Source organism: Talpa occidentalis, unplaced genomic scaffold (assembly GCF_014898055.3).
Source record: "Talpa occidentalis isolate TD23 unplaced genomic scaffold, MPIMG_talOcc4v2.1 talOcc4.3, whole genome shotgun sequence".
NCBI lineage: Eukaryota > Metazoa > Chordata > Mammalia > Eulipotyphla > Talpidae > Talpa > Talpa occidentalis.
In genome coordinates, this window is record NW_023603184.1 from 107708551 (window position 1) to 107728070 (window position 19520).

Consider the following 19520-nt stretch of genomic DNA (forward strand, 5'->3'; position numbering starts at 1 on the left):
AAATTGGAATAGTTCTTCTAGCTTTTTGTTTTAATAGCTTTCTAAAGCATAACCCGCAGCACATATAATTCTCTTTGGGAAAACTGTTACTAGTTTAGGTTTCTGGGATCAGGTATTATAGGTAAACACTGACAGATTACCTTGCCAGGGTTATGTTTTAAAATTATTATGAAATGATTGAAAAAAAAAAAACAAAACAAAACCTGTGCTCTTCCATTTATTCTACTCTTTCAGGATTTATAACCAAAAGGTAAATTAACAATAATGTGACTTAACTTTTTATTAGGTTTTTGACATAATTGATGTTTAGATTATCTGTTATAATTATGTAATTTTTCTGATTTTTTTTATCTAAAAGACATAAAAGTGAATGAGGTTGAGGATAACTACCCTCACATTTACATTTATATAAAGTCACGTGTTAGTTACCTTTTCCCATTCTTCTTTTCCTTCTTCTTTATACTCGACAATATATCCAGTTATTTTGGATCCACCATCTTTGAGTGGAGGAGACCACTCCAAATCTGCAGATGACTTAGTCCAGTCTGTGACTTTGGGAAATGGAGGGCCAGGAGGGACTGGAAAGAAGCAGGACATATTAGTATTCTTGACTCTTCAATGTGACTCTTGAGAAATAAAATTAAAAAAAAAAAAAGGAAATGATTTCAAGGTTTACCAGTTGGATCTCTAGCAGTGATGGGGTCCGATGGCAGACTTGCTGGGCCCACACCAGCAGCGTTGATTGCATATACACGGAATTGATAATCATAACCTTCTATAAGCCCAGTCACTTTATAAGAAACACCCAAAGTCATAGCTCTGATAGGATCTCGGTTAACTCTCTTCCACCTCTTTGAAGTGGTGTCTTTCATTTCTAGCCAGTATCCTGTCACAGGAGAGCCTCCATCATATTCTGGCTCTTCCCAGTTGACAGTCATGGCATTCCGAGTAACGTTGCTCACTGTTGGCTTATCTGGTGGTCCAGGAACAGCTGTGGGAAAATAAAATCACATTGGTTTATAAGAAATTATGACAGGGTCTCCCTGGGGGTGCAAGGGGCTAAGCACCGCACTATGAAGAAATACGCAGCCTCTGCAGCATGAGTTTGATCTCCGGCCGGCCAGAGAGCAGCCCACATGGCACAGCAGACCTCTCCTGACTCACCCACTGCTCCCCTCAGCAATGTGCTTTGGTCAATCTTCCTGTTCTGTTCCCCACTCTGTCTCTGGTGAATCCTCTCACCCCCCGCATCTCTGGCCTTTGCCCCAGCTCTTGTATGCATAAATGAATAAATCTTTTTAAAAAAAGAAATTATGACAAACACAAATAGGAATGACTTAGTATGTGAAACACATCTACTTACAGAAGAGATTTCTTGCTGTCTCTGGTTCACTGTCAAGAGGCTCCCCAATGCCATATTTATTCTGGGCCATGATTCGGAATTCATATTGATGGCCTTCCAGCAATTTGGGAATTGTGTACGTACACTCTTTTGGATCACTGGAGACCCGCACCCAGGTCTTCCTGTTAGCTTCTCTTTTCTCAATTACATAGTTTGTAATTTTAGACCCACCATCATCTAGAGGTGGAAGCCAAGACAATGTCATTTGATCTGCTGTAATAGATTCAAACTTTATTGGTCCCACTGGAGGTCCAGGACGACCTAAAATGGTGTTGAAAAGGAAAATTTATTAGTTGAGTGATTTTTAAAGTCAAATATTATGTGTATGAACAGAAAAACACATAGTTTTAATAAGACCATGTATTCATTACCAAGGACATTCAGTCTCATCTCCTTTGATGCTGTTCCCAGATTATTCACGGCTGTGATGGTATATAAGGCAGTGTCACTCCTGCGAGACTGTGGAATCACTAAGGTACAAGTATCGTCCACCACAAGTTTGTTGACATGGGTGTCATAGACAATAGGTTCTTTCTTGTCAGGCTTCTTTGGCGGGGCTTTAAACCACGTCAGTGTTGGGAATGGCACACCTTTAATTTTGGCCACAATGTTGACGTCAGTTCCTTCTTCAACCTCCATGAATTCTTTTAGCTCAATTGATGGTGGACCTAGATTATGAAGGAAAAAAATTGTCATTAGAAACAGAAAGCACTAACAGATAGAAAATGGAATTTAAAGAATTCAAAAGGTTACTCTAATTATATATTTTTTAGTGCACCCTAATATAAAGAACAGATCTATCTTTAATACTAGGATACTGGTTTGGGGAATGGCTAGATGTAGTCATCTTGTATTGGATATATGTGGCTTTGTGTCAGCTAGCGCAGATACAGCTATTGCTTATGCATGTTGATATTCTGACCAAAAGACAGACAGAAGTAAAGACTGTAGTCATTTAGGTTTGGGATTCTGTCATGACATGGCATTTAATGTTTATGTACTTACAAGGGGACCCATTATTTTCATCGTGAGATAAGATTTCCTTTTAAAAATATAATTTCTAGTAGAGGCAAAATAATGTTTTTGAATAAGAATGAATTTTGTATAAGAATATGCAAAGAGGGTAATGACTACAGCCTTCTTAATATTTGAAGAGAGAAGTGAACAAATACATAATGTAATGATGGTAACAATAATTAGAAGAATTATCACCCTATTTATGTATATGTCTTATTTATGCACATATTTTATCTATTAAACTGGTGTACATATTAAAGAGAGGAAAAGGATTTGATTGTGGAAGAAATATGGGTCTTAACCGTTGCTGAGCAAATAACTCGTTTTGAAGAACACGCAGAAAAACTGCTTTAACATTGGAGAGGTAAAACAGCCTGCCATGGAAAAAATAATAATAAGGGAATTCCAAACAGCACATAATTTAAATAAAGGAAAGGTGACATATAAGAAAATTGATTATTCTGTGGAAGTTGAAGGAATGAGTGGTTAAGAAATGTGCCCATGTTCACATACAACCCATTGTAGCTTCCTGATATTTTGATTTGGGGCTGTATTGAGAGAACATTCGCTGTTAATATGTTGGCACTTACAAGTCTGGTCTTTGATAATCACAGGGCCAACAGTGGCTGAAGGCTTGCTGACTCCGGCAGCATTGACAGCTTTGACTCGGAATTCGTATTCCCCACCTTCGACCAAGTCCTCAACGGTAAACTCTAGTTCCTCCACATCACGCCTATTGCACTGTCTCCATGCTTCCTTCTTTGTCCCGGTAGGGTCCCATGCGAGGCACTCAACAATATAGTGGGTGACAGGAGAGCCCCCATCATTCTTGGGGGGTTTCCATGACAAGTGTACAGTGTTCTTTGTTATGAGGCCCATCTTGAGTTTAATAGGGGGATCAGGAGGAACTTTAAAAATAATTAAAAGAAGTATTAAGCATTGTTTTATAACAATATATCTTAAGTAGGAGAAACTATTTTAATCTTGGATTTTAAAGCTTACATATTGGATCTCTGGCAGTGGTCCTCTGAATGGTTTCTGCAGGTGGGCCAACACCAAAACGGTTTTCTGCACGCACGCGGAAGAAGTACTGCTGTTCAGAGATGAGATCAGGAACAACAAATGATGTGCTTCCACAGTTTGGATTGACTTTAGTCCAGGCTTTTCCATCGATAGTCTTCTTCTCGATAACATAGCCTTTGATCCTGTCTCCTCCATCATCATCTGGAATCTTCCATGAAAGTCTGCAACTACCCCTTGTGATGTCACTGACTTTCAGATCTTTGGGTGGCCCTGGTACATCTGTTGGATGTAAATCAGAATGTAAACAGTGCTATTTTTATAAGTACTGCATGTTAACCGATTGTGCCACTGGAGATGCAACAATGCTATTTTTGTTTAAAATAATTTGTTCTTAGTCCATGATAACTTTATAAGTCTTTCTTACCCATGACTTTAACTCTGCAACTTGCAGTCTTTTGTCCTGCTTTATTCTTGGCTGTGATGCTGTATTTGCCTGAGTGAGATCGTTTGCACTCAGGAATAATAATTACTGATGAGTTTTCAGCAGTCTCCAGCTGTATAAAGAAAATAGCAGTCATACATTGAATAAAATAATAGCAGTATTGAAGTCAACCATATTTTGAGTTATTTCAAAAATATTTTCTCTTTACCTGTGCATCCTCAGGTATATCATGAACTCCATCCTATCAAAAAAGAAAATAGTCATGATGTCATTATGCCAGATAGTGATTCAACAGGAAACATGGAGAAGTATAATTTCCATATACATGTATATTTTTTACCTTCACTGCCTTAGGTGCTTTCCCATCAAATTCCCAAGATGATCTTGGTGTTGGGCGTCCCTTGATGACAGCAGGAATCTTAATCTGTGAGCCAGCTTGACAAACCAGACAGTCTTGTGCTCCGATGTCAATAAAAACTTCTGGTACCTCTGTAAGACCATGAACAGTATGTTAACATTTAACTTCCCTTTTTCAAAAAAGTAATTGACATATCTTCAGTAAATTCTATGTCATAATAAAATCAAAATGGAATAAGCACTGGTACCTTGAATATCTGTGCAAGGGATCTCTCCAGTAGTACCACTTGGTTCAGATTCACCAGCATCATTGACAGCTTTCACTCTGAATCTGTACTTCCTGAGTTCTTTCAAATTAGGTACCACACATTCACAGGTAGTTATAAGTTTGTCTGGGTCATTTACTTTTTTCCAATCAGTGGTGCCTTCTTCTTGCATTTCTACAATATAGCCTTTGATTGGACTGCCACCATCTTTAGCTGGAGGTTTCCATGCTAATGAGATGCTTGACTTTGTTTTATCTTTGACTTCTGGGCAAGAAGGTGGCCCAGGTGGATCTGATTAAAAAAAAAACAAAAACAAATTTTGAACTCGATGGAATGCTAGATTTATATACCATAAGAATCTTCTGGATGAGCATATTTTATTTTTAATCTATGATAATATTAAAATAAGACTTTCAAAAGAATAAACTACCTTCTGGAGAAGAGAAATGGATGAATAGTCTATTTTTATTTAGCGTTAACACAGCAAAGAGCAAACAACTAAATGGGATTAGAAAGATTACTCATTATCTCTAGATAGGTCTATATTCTATCTACACATGATTTGTAGAGAGTGAATTTACTTTTGAGATCCTTTTAAAGAAATCCTGCAATATTTTCCACTATAGTTTTAACTTAATTTACCATAAGAGTAAAATGAAAAATTATTTCATCATTAATTGGTAAACCTCTGAACTAATCTTAATAGTCTCTAGGGGCAGGGGCAAAGTCTACAATCATCACATAACTGTCCTTTTCACTTATGACAGCATTTTACAATTACAGAAATTTTTAAATTTTGTCTTTTTAGTCAAAGATCTTCCTTTGTACACATTGTACATAGCACATGGCCAATACTACTTTGTTGAATGAATGAGTGACTACTTCATTTCATATAATGTGCCCCATGTAGAAACTAGAGTATTTTAAGTCTTCTTTTTAACAAGGCATTGCATTTTTTTCCCCTACAGAGAATCAAGTAAAATATATGATGTAGCAAGCAGAATTAGTCATTCAGGCTATGGTACTTTAATTTTTGAGTTGATATGCTCATAGATCTTTCAGAAAAATTTTCTCCTTTTAGTTAACCTCACAGACAAAGTATGAGAATCTCATATCCTTATTCAATAAATTTTATTGAAAATTTAGCAACATTTGCTTTTTTGTTATACTCTTACTGGAGGACCTATCTGTTTAGTGAGGGACATAATTTCCACAGTATCTAATGAGATAGAGCTTTATATAAGGTGTGGGAACAGAGAGGAATTTATGGTCCAGGGTTTTTATTATTGTGAGTCCTTGTAAAATGCTAGGTTTCCTCCAAGAGTTTAAAAATTACATGGTTTATATATACATACATACATGTATATATAGATACATATACAGATACATGTATGCATTTATATATATACACACACAAATGCACACATACTTCTGAACTCTATGTAAATCAAAACCTTTTTACTTTAATGAATAAATTGATTGGCACAGAAAAACAAGATATTTAAGAGCAGATTTATCCATTTAGTGCCTTTACTCTTAAAAGTGAACCCCAGAAGCAGAAGTATACTTACATATGGGATCTCCTGCCACAGCTAGGTCTGATGGTTCACTAGGTGGACCAATTCCTGCAGCATTTATTGCCATCGCTCTGAACTGGTATTTAACACCTTCGATCAGACGGGGAACGTTAAATTCTACACCTTTCAATCCTACTTTGGTTATCGGAGCTCGGCTAACGCGTGACCAGTAGGAACCACCTTCTTCTCTCTTCTCTAGCCAGTAGCCAGTAATTGGAGAACCACCATTGTCCAAAGGAGGAGTCCAGCTCACTAGCATTGACCCTTTGGTGCGCTCCAAAACTTTTGGTTTTCCTGGTGGTCCAGGAAGGCGGTAAGGATCTTGAATGACCACTTTATCTGATTTGCATTCATCACTGGTTCCATATTTATTCACTGCCCTAACTCGGAATTCATACTGACCATTGGGGATAAGTTTCCAGATCTAGAAATCAAATGAATAATAATTAAAAAATACACTTATGCAATTTTCACTTATTTTAAAATTCAGTTAATTTTGGTAGGATGACCACGACAGTTATTCTATAAAATGAAATAAATAGAGGCTCAAATTGCATAGCTAAAACATGGAGAAAGGCTTGTGACATGAGAATATATAAATTTATTGCACCTAATAATGGATCTCTTCAGTAAAAAAGAATCTGTGTATCAAATAGTATTTACTAAGTGACCTTAGGTGTGATGCTAAAAACTACAATAAAGTTTCTTGTGTATGTTTTTGAGCTTAATCATTAAATTCCAAGGTTATTCTAGAATGGTGTTAATTTAGTCATATTCTTTTAATGTGTATAAGAAAATAATTAGAAGAGGTTATTTACCCCATATCTCCTCTCTACAGCAGTATTGGTGACTTCCTCCCATTCACTTTTCTTCCTACTTGCATCACGTTTGTCAATGATGTAATGGGTGATTTCACTGCCACCATTGTCCAGAGGGGCATCCCATGTCAAGTAGCAAGATTCAGCTTTAATGTCAGTAACAGCAAGATTTCTTGGTGGGGATGGACGATCTGGAAAGAAACAACCGCATTCAGCATTGAGACTGAGAAGGCAAATCTTAACAGAAAATGGATTTTGTTTTGATATAAGAAAGCTTGTCATTTACCATATACTTCAACATGAACATTTCGGAACACTGAGCCAAGGCGATTGGAAGCAGTAATTGTATAAGTGCCTTTGTCTTCCCGAACTGCATTGGGGATGATAACTTCAGTCTTTGCCTCATTTCTGGATACTTCTTCCTTGGTTATCTTAAGTGCATCGGTGGGTTTTTCAATCACAGTATCGTTTTTGGACCACTCAATCTTAGGCATGGGAAGTCCTGTCACATCTGCAGGGATGTTAACGGGTTCTCCTGCCTTGACTTTGATAGTGTCCCCTCGAACAGACAAGCGTAACTTAATGTTTGGAGGCACTACAAAGAGAAGGGAAAGAGAACAAAATAGCAAAATCAAAGATGTTCGCTCAACCTATGAAGTAAAGACAGCACTTTAAAGAGCATTGAAATAATTATGTTCAGATTCCACACCTTCATCATCTTGAATGACGACATTTAGAGGCAGGGATGGTTCACTTTCACCAACTGCATTGACAGCTTTGACACGGAACTCGTACATTTGGTGTTCATCGAGATTTTCAACTGTAAAAGACGTGGTTGGGCAGAGTCTCTTGTTAACTCTTTCAAAGTCAGGTTTGTCGTGACGCCGTTTTTCAATGATATAGCCTTGGATGGGACTTCCACCGTCACTGCGGGGTTCCTTCCAGTCCAGGGTGATAGTGTTCTTTGTCCTTTCTGTATATGTGAGCCTCTCAGGAGCTGTTGGAGGACCTGTCACCAAAGGCAAATAGAAATAAGTATGACATAAATATTCATAGAAGATACAACATTGCACTTCAATTAATTATGTGACACAAGGGCTTCTCTTTGGCATAATCTTATATCCTTCTTTAAAGTTCTTCTCAAAACATCTTAGCTACCAGAATTATAGGCATTCACATAGGCAGAATTTTCCTTAGTAAAATTCATAGTGAAAATAATTGATTAAAAATAAATTAAGAGGCATATATGCTTTCTATATTCAGCATTTTAGACATTTTACCTCTGTCTCTGGGAAAGTTTCTAATCCTATGAGAGTAGATCTGCATGCTTTGAATGACCAGCTGAGACAGTGTTTCCTTTTTTATTGATAGATAGCAGCTGCATCTATTGAACACACTTTGAGTTATGTTGCCTCAAGTGTGGTTTTAAAATGGGGTGGAAAGAGAATTTATGTGGTGCTGCTGTAGTTTTGGGTCCTGAAGGTCAAAACTGAAAGAATAAGCTTTCAATAGTGAAACTTCACTCAATCTTTGCTTGTTGACTTATTATGACCAGAAATAGAGCTTTGTAGTGGAAGCCCAGCTTTGTTGATACTGCTGGAACAACATGAGCTATCATTGACATCATGATAGCTGTGGTATAAGGTATAATTTCTTTTTTGGGGTGGTGGTGGTAGGGGAAGAATAATTTCATTTTTCTTGGGGAATGGTCATCCTGAAAGATTATTTTCTCTGATGGGTGTCACTGTGAATTACCAAGTATGTGCCATTTTAGGATTTCATATTTGTTCATATTGGTCAAAGCCATTTCCTTTGGTTAGTTTTTTATTCTTTGGTGGCCTTTCTAGTTTTGGGCTCCCATATCCTTTCATTGTAGGGAGTACTTGAAGACTAAAAGAAGTCAAAGACATTTATTCATTGGCTGTTATCTCTCCTGCAATTTTTCAAAACCAAAACTCTCTTGAGTGACTACTATTAGATTCAGTACTCCCGTGTATTTTTTTTTTTACAAACTTTTCATATTACTAAGCCATTTTTTTTTGTATTGCTAAGCCACAGTGGAGGTTTTTCAGTACACAAAACCATGTATGGATTTTATTGTGTAAAATTTATAGTAAGCCAAAAAATTACATTGAAATTATAGTAAATGTGGCATCTTTAAGGTTGCTAGTAGATCGTTGATAAACTTTTCTTATTATTCACTAGCTATAGGCCTATAGCTAATAGATCTCTAGATTATTGGGAGTCTGAAGCCATAAAACTGGGTAAATAAATGACATAACTAGAAGCAAAGGCAATAAGACTATTTACTTTATGAAGACAATGAAAACCTTTTTACCTAGTGGATCAACTGCAAGAATTGGTCCTATTTCAACAGGAGGGCCGCAGCCAAACTTGTTTTTGGCAATAACACGGAATTTATATTCTTGTCCCTCAATGAGACCTGTGATGTCACATTTAGATCTCTCAGTCTCTATTGGTTGTCTCCAAGTGTGCATCTTGGCCTCTTTTCTTTCAATAATAAAGCCTGTGATTTCACTTCCTCCATCATCTGCTGGATCAGACCAGTTAAGCAAGCACATCTTTCTGTTTGTTACAACAGGCTTTAAGTCAAGAACTGGACCAGGGACATCTGAAAAATTAAAATGACAGTGGAATCAATGTAATAAGATAGTATCACTTTGAAAACCTTATGAAAATTCACGGAATGTTCCTTACCAAAAACTTCTACCCTGACTGCAGCAAATTTGGACCCACAGCTGTTGGTAGCTGTAATCAGGTATCTGCCATGATCTTTTCTTAATGCATCCTTGATAATTAGTTCAGATTTGGTTCCAACGTTCTCTATTACGACACGGTCTTTATCCAGCTCCCCTTCTTCTATGGTCCATACTCTCGTAGGCACTGGACGGCCAGTTATCTCAGCTGGAATTCTAAGAGTCTTCCCAGCCATTATTTGTATTCCACCCTTGACAGAAACATCTAGTTCCACAGTTGGAGGCTCTGTTGAAAGAGAATAGTCATATATTAGCCTAAGGAAGATGGGGGAAAACACTATTCTGGGAAAGGGTCCATAATTTTGTTTAATTTATATGACTTTTAAGTACCTAGTGGTTCAGCCACAGTAACAGGTTGTGTCTCTCCAGGTGGTCCTTCACCCGCAGCATTGACGGCACTCACACGAAGTTTGTAATCGGCACCTTCTCGGATATCTTTGACAGTAAACTGACGGACCTTGATCATCTTCTCTGTGCAGCGTGACCATTCTTTTGTGCCAACTAGCTGCTTATCGACAAAGTAGCCAATAATCTCCCCACCCCCATTGAAAGCTGGAGGTTCCCATTCTAGGTCAATAGTTGTAGTACTTGTGTCAGACACTCTTGGGACAGGAGGTCCAGGTGGAGCTAGAAAGAATGCAGATACATGAATCAGAATGCACTGGTAGTTTAAAAGTATATATAGCTTACTCTATCTCACTTTCTTTTTTTTCAGTGCATTGCATGTAATATGAATAATCAAATATGATTTTGTGAGACTTTTGAGTATATACAGATGTTTAAATTGTTACATTGCAGCCTCAATATTTGTGTCTACAGTTATTGCTACCACTTCATTTGATTTTTTTCTTGCTTTATTGAGATATTAATGGCATATAATGTAAATTTAAGGTGTAGAACATAATGATTTGATATATGTCTTTATTGTAAAATAATTACCACAATAAGGCCAGGTAGTCTCCATTCTCTCACACAATTATCACTCTATTTTGTGGTGATAAGATCTAAAAGCTACTTTCTTAACAATTCTTACATATATAATGTAGTCAACTATAGTCATCATGCTGTACCTCAATTTCTTCTCAAGGAATCACTTACAGATTGGATCACGTGCTGTTTTGGGATCTGAAGGGGGACTGAACTTTCCAGGTCCAGCTGCATTTTCTGCACATACTCTGAAGACATAGGTGAGTCCTTCTAATAGGCCATCAACTTTGGTCTTCAAAGAACTCAGAAGGCTTCTGTTGACACGAGACCAATGTGTGCTATTAACCTCACGTTTCTCAAGCCAGTACCCTAAGATGGGGCTTCCATTATCATTTGGTTCATTCCATTTTACTAGCATACTATTGCTGGTAACATCTTCCACAATGGGCTTATTAGGTGCATCAGGTGGTTCTGTAAAAATAGCATATTTGCATTAATTTTCTAATATCATTAAATAATACAAGTTTACAAGCTGTTATAATGTGCATGCCAAAGCATAAGATAAAAAAGGCAAAGTGTAGATGCTAAAGGAAACTTACCAAATGGATCTTTAGCTAAAAGTGGCTTTGAAACACATGGCGGTCCAGGCCCTATCCTATTTTCAGCTCTTACGCGGAAGAGGTACTCTTTTCCTTCAATCAGTTTTGGCACTGAATATTTGCAATGTCTAACTGTTGAAGTGACAGCAATCCATTCTGAGTCTGGTTTTGTCTTGTCTTTCTTTTCCAAAGTGTAGTTTATGATTTCACTGCCACCATCATCAAGGGGTGGTTCCCATTTACAGAGAACTGAGTTCTTCCTAATTTCTTCAAATACCAAGTTGATTGGCGGACCCGGTGTATCTAATTCAAAAGATAGCAGTGATTAAACATTTCTGTAGAAGTAGTTGCAGTGGAAAGTATAAATGTTAGTATCCTCCTTGCCATAAACTTTTAATTTCCCTACATCTGTCTATCTTTGTATCACACCAGCTGATAAACAACAAGGTCACCTGATCTCTTTTACATGACCAGGAGAAAAATAGGACTTAGGCTAGCTTACCAAAGCTGTTTCCCAATTCTTTTAACTCCCTTCAAAACTCCATGTCTTACTAAAACTCTTGCAAAGACTGTCTTGCATTGGGAAGTGTAGTTTTAACTACTTACCCAGGACAATGACATCACAAGGAGCTTTTGCAACACCATGGTCATTTTCAGCTTTGATCATATACAGGCCATGGTCAGGTCGGGCAGAATCTCTGACACATAGCTGAGATTCTCCTTTTTTACTATTGTCAATACTCAAACGCTCTGTTAGTGGAAGGACAAATGGTTTTTCTTCCTCCTGAACTTCACCCTTCTTCCTCCTAACGACAGGTGCTGCTCGCGTCTTAATTTCCTCTGGTGTAATAACTTGTTCATCCTTTATCCATGTGATAGTTGGATAAGGTGAGCCAGAAATAGTTGCATCAAGTACTATGTCATTACCTCGCTTCACTTCTAGGCTTGTTTTCAGAGTGACTTTTGGGGCATCTGTGATGATTAAAATAATAATTGTTTTTCAGTTCCAGTTAAAACATTTGACAAAACATTATTCCCAAGGGCATCCCCATGAAACACAACTTACTGATAGGATCTACAGCTTTGGTTGGAGGAGTGGCCCGAGAAGGTCCACCAATTCCAGCAGCATTTTCTGCTCGCACTCGGAATTGGTATTCTTTCCCCTCCTCAAGACCTTTGGCTGTGTAGGTCAAGCCTGGTACCAGGTGTTCATTGCATCTCTTCCATTTGTCTTCACCCTTAGCAAGCTTCTCTATGATGTAACCCATTATCTTGCTCCCTCCATCGTTCAAAGGTGGTTTCCATGTAATAGTTATGGCCTCAGCTGTGGGATTATGAGCCTCAACATCTACAGGTGGATCAGGAGGCTCTGAAAGAACAAGGAAAAAGAAAACCTGTCAATACAGTGAAAGCCATCTTTTTAAGATAAAAAGAAATCACATATTAATTCCTAGCTATATTACACCCATGCCCAAACTTACTTATTGCATCTTGAGCAACGACCGGATTTTTCAGTTCAATATATTCACCTCCACCAATCTTGTTAACAGCTTTAACACGGAAGAAGTATTCACAATTTGGTATGAGATCTTTTACAGTCCAAGACAGTTTGTTCTCACCAGACATGACTGGTATATATGTCTTCCTCCCAGCTTCTTTGCGTTCCAGGACATAATGAAGAATTGGGCTCCCACCATCATATTCTGGAGGTTCCCAGGTTAATTTGCAAGAGGTCTTAGTAACATCACTTGCTTTAATATCTTTGCATGGTCCCGGTAGGCCTATTAGAAATAAAATTGAGAATTATTATCAGAATCTGAAAAGTCAGCATGTTCATGCCAGGTTCTCTAAATGGGACTATTCACGTTTTGGGTGGATAATCTTTGTTACAGTGGAGTGTTTTTTACACTGCATGCCATTTACCATGTTGGCTCCCAACTGCTGACTGTCACTAGCTCCCCTCAAGTCTTTGATCCTAGCAACAATAGACTTCCAAATTCCAAACACCATCTGTGTGTATGTGTGTGTGTGTGGGGGGGGGGGGAAGGAAAGAAATGTTATTACCCCTGATTGAGAACATGATGGGAAAATACAAATACAATTAATGCTATATCTTTTATTTGAATTGATAATTTATATGCCAGTAATTTCAAAGGAAGTAAACTGAGTTAATCAGAATTTAACTAGCAATTTTATTTCTGTAGAATTGTTTTGATTCTCATAGGGAAAATATAATCTGAAAGTACGTTTAATTTGCAAATGACCAATTCATGAAGTCATCTATACTAATAATGCACAGTTAACTAATTTTCCCAATACATGAAGAATATCAAGTACTCCATCAAATAATGATTACCTATGACTTTGACATTGATTGTGGCAGTTGCTGAGCCGAGCTTATTCTCCAGTGTGATGGTGTAAACTCCAGCATCTGCATGGACACTCTTGGGAACTTCTATATGTGCAGAGTTGTGATCATTCTTCATTGTTAATCTCTTACTCTCTACAAGTTCTTTGCCATCTTTCTTCCAATTAATAGTTGGAACTGGGACAGCTCTGAAGGGAACAGGAATTCTTAGCTTTTCACCTTCAATAACAACTATGTCGTGAGTCTCCAGATCAATTGTTGGTTTACCTGTAAAGTATAATCCAAAAGAGGCAGAAAGAATATTTCAGAATGCATTGCATGAATAAAGTCCATGTTATTAATCATTAAAGAAACTGTGTTCTTACAGTCTGCGTCTTTGGCAACCACGTTGTCAGTGGTTTCAGATGGTTCACTGACACCAACAGCATTGACAGCTCTCACTCTCAGAACGTACTCCTTGTCAGGAACAACGCCTTCTTCAACCTTAAATTTCAAGTCTTTTACTGGGCGAGAATTAACTCTCACCCATTTCTCAGTGCCCACTGGACTCATTTCGACATGGTATCCTATAATAGGACTTCCACCATCTTTCTTTGGAGGTTTCCAAGCAATGGCAATGTGCTTTCTCCCAGAATCAGTCACATGTAGGTCAAGGGGAGGTGAAGGAGGACCTGAAAAAAGTGTGAAACATTCATATCCACAAGGTCATCATCAAGATGTAATTAATATCATTTATGTAATTAGTACCACTTACCTGTGGGATCTTCAATTGACAGGAGTTCTGTGGGCTCACTTGGATGACCAACTCCAGCTTCATTTTCTGCCCGAACCTGAAATTGGACCTCTGTCCCTTCAATAACATCAGTTACTCTGAAATTACATTCTGGTCCTGAGGTCTTCCCAGCTTTCACCCATCGAGTGCCTAACTTTTCTTTCTTCTCAATAATATATCTATTGAAATAACAAAGCGTGTCATCAACATTAATGGAAAAAGCAAAGTTAAGAATCTTCAGCTGAGTATAAATTATTCTTTATGAACTAGTAAAAATTCTACCTCTGTATAGGTCTTCCACCATCATTTTTAGGTGGTTCCCACTTTAGGTCAACATGTCCTTTCGTCACACCCACAACTGTGAGAGCATAGGGTGGCCCAGGGGTGGCTGAAAGCAAAATATTCAAAGATTAGAAAAACCAGAGGGAAACGTGGCAATCTATTACAAATGGTGCCATGAAGATTAAGTCAGAGAACATACTAAAGGTGTCTTTGGCCAAGACAGAGTCCCCAATTTCACAGTAGTCACTTTGTCCGATGGCATTCTCTGCAGCAACTCGGAATACGTATAAAGCGCCCTCTGTCAGTGGTGTTACTGTACACTTGGTGTCCTTGACAGTTGTGTCCACTGTTTGCCAGCCTTTGCGCCTCACGTCTCTCTTTTCTACAATGTAGTTGGTGATGGGGGAACCACCGTCTTTCTCAGGAACTGTCCATTTTAGGTCTGCTGTATTTTTTGTGATGTTAATAACTTCAAGCCAGCGAGGTGGTGATGGGGGATCTGAAGAAAAAAAAGAAAAAGAAATTCAATTTTTTATTGTGCAATATTTGGACTTATAACAAGGATGAGATAATCTAGTGTGAGTTTTCCATATTTTCCCTGATCTACGTAGCCCAAACATCAAGTGTGACTTACAGAGCTTCTCCCGACAACGCACAGGGTCGCTGGGTTCGCTGGGCTCGCTTTCCCCGGCCTTATTCACGGCTCGAACACGAAAGGAGTATTCCTCCCCTTCCACGAGCCCAGGCAGCAAATGCTCAGTGGTGGGAACTCCTTCAGCCACTCGGACCCAGTCATCTGTTCCCGTCTTTTGCATTTCAATGACATAAGACTCAATCTTTGCCCCTCCATCACGTTCTGGCTTTGTCCAATTCAACAGTACTGATGTTTTGCCCACATCTTTCACAGTGGGTTTTCCGGGGGGGCCTGGAGGATCTGCAAACCAATGTAATGAAATCATTATTTAACTTTGTCAGAAAGGTTAATGTAAACTTCAAAGTAAACACAGAAAATTATATAAATAATACCGATGGGATCCTTTATTAAGATCGGTTCAGTTGATCTGCTTGGTTTTCCGGGTCCAGCAAGATTTTCAGCCAGCACACGGAATCTGCATTTTTTCTTATTGGGGAGACCTTTCACTCTGAATTGGGAACAAAGTATGATTTGAATACCATGATATGAACAGAAACCTCTGTTTATTTTATGTAAAAGGTTTGCTTGATTTATTTTAAATGTGAAAAACCTGAATTTTATCTGGAAATACTTCAGTATAATTTAAAATTGATGTCACATACTTTAGATTTGGCCAAATGTGCCAGCCTAATTATAATATCTACGATAATGATCACTATCATCATATCTTAGAGAGCCAAATAATTTGAAGCTTCCAGAAGGTTACTCTTTTGTGGTAAATCAAGAAATATGTCCTTGAGTGGAATTTGTATCCCTTTTGGAATTAGGTGATAACAGAAAACATAAGTCAAAAACTGAAAAATTTTGTAGCAATGTGTAGTCATGTATTATCAAAAGGAATTTTAAAGAGCGAACAATTGTATACACCACTGTTTTAACATCTTGATGGAGATTTTGGGCATACCTGTATGTTGTGTCCTTGACTGGTGTTTTATTGCATCTGACCCACTTATCAGTGTCAGGATCTAATTTTTCAACCCAGTATCCAGTGATTGGGCTGCCACCATCATTGTCTGGCTCACACCATGTGAGAGTCACTGCATCTTTAGTGATATCAGAAGGTTCCAGGTGAGTTGGAGGTCCAGGTGGATCTACAGACAGGATCGAGATATGTTGTTATAGTTCTATATATAAATATGACGCCTAAATTCAAGTTTGATATTTTTTCTCCCCAACTGTTTAATGAGAAACTTACCAAATGGATATTTGGCTGTTATTGGGGAGGCCTGAACAGGTTCACCAACACCGTACATGTTTTCTGCAGCAACTCTGAAGATGTATTCTTTATTCGGTGTTAATTTGGTTGCTTTGAACTTTGTATCCTTGACAGTTGAGGAGAGCTTGTGCCACACATCACTGTCAGGCTCTTTCCTCTCCACAACATAGTTTGTGACTTTAGATCCACCATCATCTCGCGGTGGGTTCCATGTTAGAAGACACGAGTCATTAGTCACATCAGTGATGTCAAAAGCAGCTGGTGGTCCGGGCTTATCTGTGGATCACATTTCACATACAGATAAGAAATTTTGAAAATCATGTTTTACTTTTGAAAGCAAGTGAAATGGGTTTGCCTGTTTTAACAATGAGAGCCCCCCCCCCCATACCTAAGACATTCACTTCCACCACAGCAGTGGCCCGTCCACAGACATTCACAGCCTCAATGATGTATGAGCCGGAGTCACTTCTTTTACTATCGATGATAGTCACTGTGGATTTCTTAGGGACATTTTCAATGGTGATTCTCTTGTCCTCCTTTAGAATAGCATCAGCTTTTGTCCAAGTGATTGTAGGTTCAGGTTTTCCTGTTACAGTGGCTGGAAGCTCGATCTTAGTTCCTGCTTTCACAGTGAGACCGGCAAGGAGCTTTACATCGAGGAAAATTTCTGGAGCCTCTGAAATGGAAAAGATTATTTATGAGGTTAGTATGTTTAAACAGAACTGAAGTTAGAGGTTTGGTTGATAAAACAAAACCAAAAAAATAAATACCCTGTGTGTCCACAGCCTGGATTTCATCTGTGGGTTTGCTTGGTAGGCTGGCACCTATCCTGTTCAAGGCTTTCACCCGGTAGGCATACCACTTGCCTTCTTCAAGTCCTGTCACTTCCATTCTGGCAGAAGAAGAGGATGTTTTACTACAATGCATACAGTCTGCTCTCCTCTATGGTATTAATAATCTCTCCAAAATTCATACCTCTGGTATAATTCTATTTTTTTCAATAAATTTTGGATTACTTTGATATTGTAACAAATGAAAACCTTGAGTAGGGGATAATTTCAATAGTCCTTTTCAAAGCCAGACAGGTACACTAGGGGAATTCTCAATAAAAAAGAATCTAACATTTAGATTTTCCAAATGAAAGCCCATTTTAATGATTAAGTATAAACATTAATACTTGTGTCAAGTAATTAAAAAACCTACTTTGTATCTGCAACTGGTTCTCCACAGGCAACCCAGCGATCAGAACCACGTGGGCATTTTTCAACTATATATCCTTTGATGCGTGAACCACCGTCATTTTTAGGTGGATCCCATGTTAGGAAGATGCTCTTGGCTGTTCTATCTCTCCATTTAACATTCTCTGGTGGGTCAGGCACAGCTATAATATTTCAAAGAGAGAGTCAGTCTTAGGTTGGCCATGTCTGAAATTTCCATATTGCCAACAGTGCCCTTCCCTCATGACTTTAGTTGCAGTTCTAAAAGAAGTAACAGGTAACAAGAAGCTCGGTGAGAAATCATCAAGAATGTACTCACTTGCAGGAGCTGACATATTTACAGGTTCCTCAATACATGCAGGTTCTCCAGGGCCACACTTGTTTCGTGCACGGACTTGAAAGAAATATTCTTTTCCTTGCACAAGATCAGGAACTGTGAATTCTAAGTCAGTCACAGAGTCCATCACCTGGGGCAAAGAAATACAGTCAAGTAGCTGTTTCCCCAAAACCCTATGCCCAAGTCTGAAGGTTTTTACTCTGAGCATGGATTAAAGGGAAAGTAAGACACATAATAATATTTGACCCTTAGTAGAAGACAAACTGTTTCCTAGTTTATGCACATCAAAACAGTGACAAATTAGGTGTCAATTTTTTCTGTCAGCTTGGTTATTAGAAATATGGTGTAAAATTAAGGTAAAAAGTAGTAATGAGTATAAATGGAGAAGAAAAAATATAGGCCAATTAAAGTAACTTAGTAGAGTGAGAAGATACATGACCATCAGAGAGTTAAATATGTAGTACCTCTGGGATGGCTTATAGCTTAATGAGGACAATATTAGAAACTTACCAGGTAACAAGTATGTAGGTAAGTTTGTTGTTTGTTGTTTGTTTTATTCTTTAAACAAACCAACTTGAAAATTTGCTGAGGCTTATAAGATGAGGCAATTATACCAAATTTTGATTGAACTACCTCAGGAAACATTAATACCAGTTATTTAAGAAGGTGTTGGTATTTTTTTCAGTAAGGTAAGAGTAAAAAAGACATTCATCTATCTTTGCAGGTTATCCCAACATTCTGGGGTTTCCTCTGCTCTCTTTTCTAGTGTTGGTGCATTGCTGCTCAAAACTCACTTTAGTCCATGTTTTCCGGCTAGCTTCTCGCTTTTCAATAACATATCCAGTTAATGGACTTCCTCCATCATCATCTGGTGGTTCCCAAGTCAAATGTACAGAGTCTTTGGTTATGTCACTAAATTTTAGTTCTTTGGGTGCACTTGGGCGAGCTGAAAAAAAATACATCAGAAGTTACCATTATTACTATCAATAGTTTGTTACTATTATTACAATTATTCTATTACTATTACAATAGAAGTTACTATCAATACCTAATATTTATTAATACTGTCAGATATCTCGGATAACAAAAGTTTACTTCCTTACCAATTACATTGACATCTATTTCTCCAGTAATTGTTTTCACACGATTTTCTAATTTCAGGGTATAAATGCCCTTATCTGAACGTTCACTTGGAGAAATGACAAGTTCGGCATAAGCAGATATGGTTTTCATTTTTACACGATCTTCTGCTTCTAGTACATTATCTCCCAAACACCAGGTTGCAGTTGGTCTTGGGTAGCCTGTGCTTGGAACCAGTATCGTGATAGGATTTGGGACGATAACTTCCAGACCATCTTTAAATGCACTTAAATCCATTGTTGGTTCAACTACCAAAAAGAAACATCGATTAATTTCCAGTAATATATAT

General features: G+C 38.0%; 1 protein-coding gene across 1 annotated transcript in view; it reads right to left on the reverse strand.

Annotated features, from left to right (window-relative positions):
* Window positions 1-19520, reverse strand: part of TTN (titin) — a 282533-nt gene that overhangs the window by 70576 nt on the left and 192437 nt on the right. The window contains exons 206-242 of the mRNA XM_054699459.1: window positions 19195-19479; window positions 18886-19037; window positions 18074-18221; window positions 17741-17918; window positions 17308-17429; window positions 16926-17213; window positions 16517-16813; window positions 16226-16412; window positions 15654-15769; window positions 15262-15561; window positions 14827-15126; window positions 14628-14733; window positions 14328-14524; window positions 13939-14244; window positions 13562-13840; window positions 12687-12986; window positions 12272-12574; window positions 11812-12177; window positions 11206-11508; window positions 10778-11077; window positions 10010-10306; window positions 9621-9905; window positions 9241-9534; window positions 7612-7911; window positions 7189-7497; window positions 6903-7093; window positions 6079-6508; window positions 4490-4798; window positions 4225-4373; window positions 4093-4125; window positions 3867-3996; window positions 3422-3721; window positions 3010-3327; window positions 1774-2070; window positions 1364-1663; window positions 677-991; window positions 430-578 (exon numbers count right to left, since the gene is read on the reverse strand). Of these exons, the coding sequence (XP_054555434.1) occupies window positions 430-578; window positions 677-991; window positions 1364-1663; window positions 1774-2070; window positions 3010-3327; window positions 3422-3721; window positions 3867-3996; window positions 4093-4125; window positions 4225-4373; window positions 4490-4798; window positions 6079-6508; window positions 6903-7093; window positions 7189-7497; window positions 7612-7911; window positions 9241-9534; window positions 9621-9905; window positions 10010-10306; window positions 10778-11077; window positions 11206-11508; window positions 11812-12177; window positions 12272-12574; window positions 12687-12986; window positions 13562-13840; window positions 13939-14244; window positions 14328-14524; window positions 14628-14733; window positions 14827-15126; window positions 15262-15561; window positions 15654-15769; window positions 16226-16412; window positions 16517-16813; window positions 16926-17213; window positions 17308-17429; window positions 17741-17918; window positions 18074-18221; window positions 18886-19037; window positions 19195-19479 (9239 nt within the window). The remainder of the gene's footprint in view (window positions 1-429; window positions 579-676; window positions 992-1363; window positions 1664-1773; window positions 2071-3009; window positions 3328-3421; window positions 3722-3866; window positions 3997-4092; window positions 4126-4224; window positions 4374-4489; window positions 4799-6078; window positions 6509-6902; window positions 7094-7188; window positions 7498-7611; window positions 7912-9240; window positions 9535-9620; window positions 9906-10009; window positions 10307-10777; window positions 11078-11205; window positions 11509-11811; window positions 12178-12271; window positions 12575-12686; window positions 12987-13561; window positions 13841-13938; window positions 14245-14327; window positions 14525-14627; window positions 14734-14826; window positions 15127-15261; window positions 15562-15653; window positions 15770-16225; window positions 16413-16516; window positions 16814-16925; window positions 17214-17307; window positions 17430-17740; window positions 17919-18073; window positions 18222-18885; window positions 19038-19194; window positions 19480-19520) is intronic.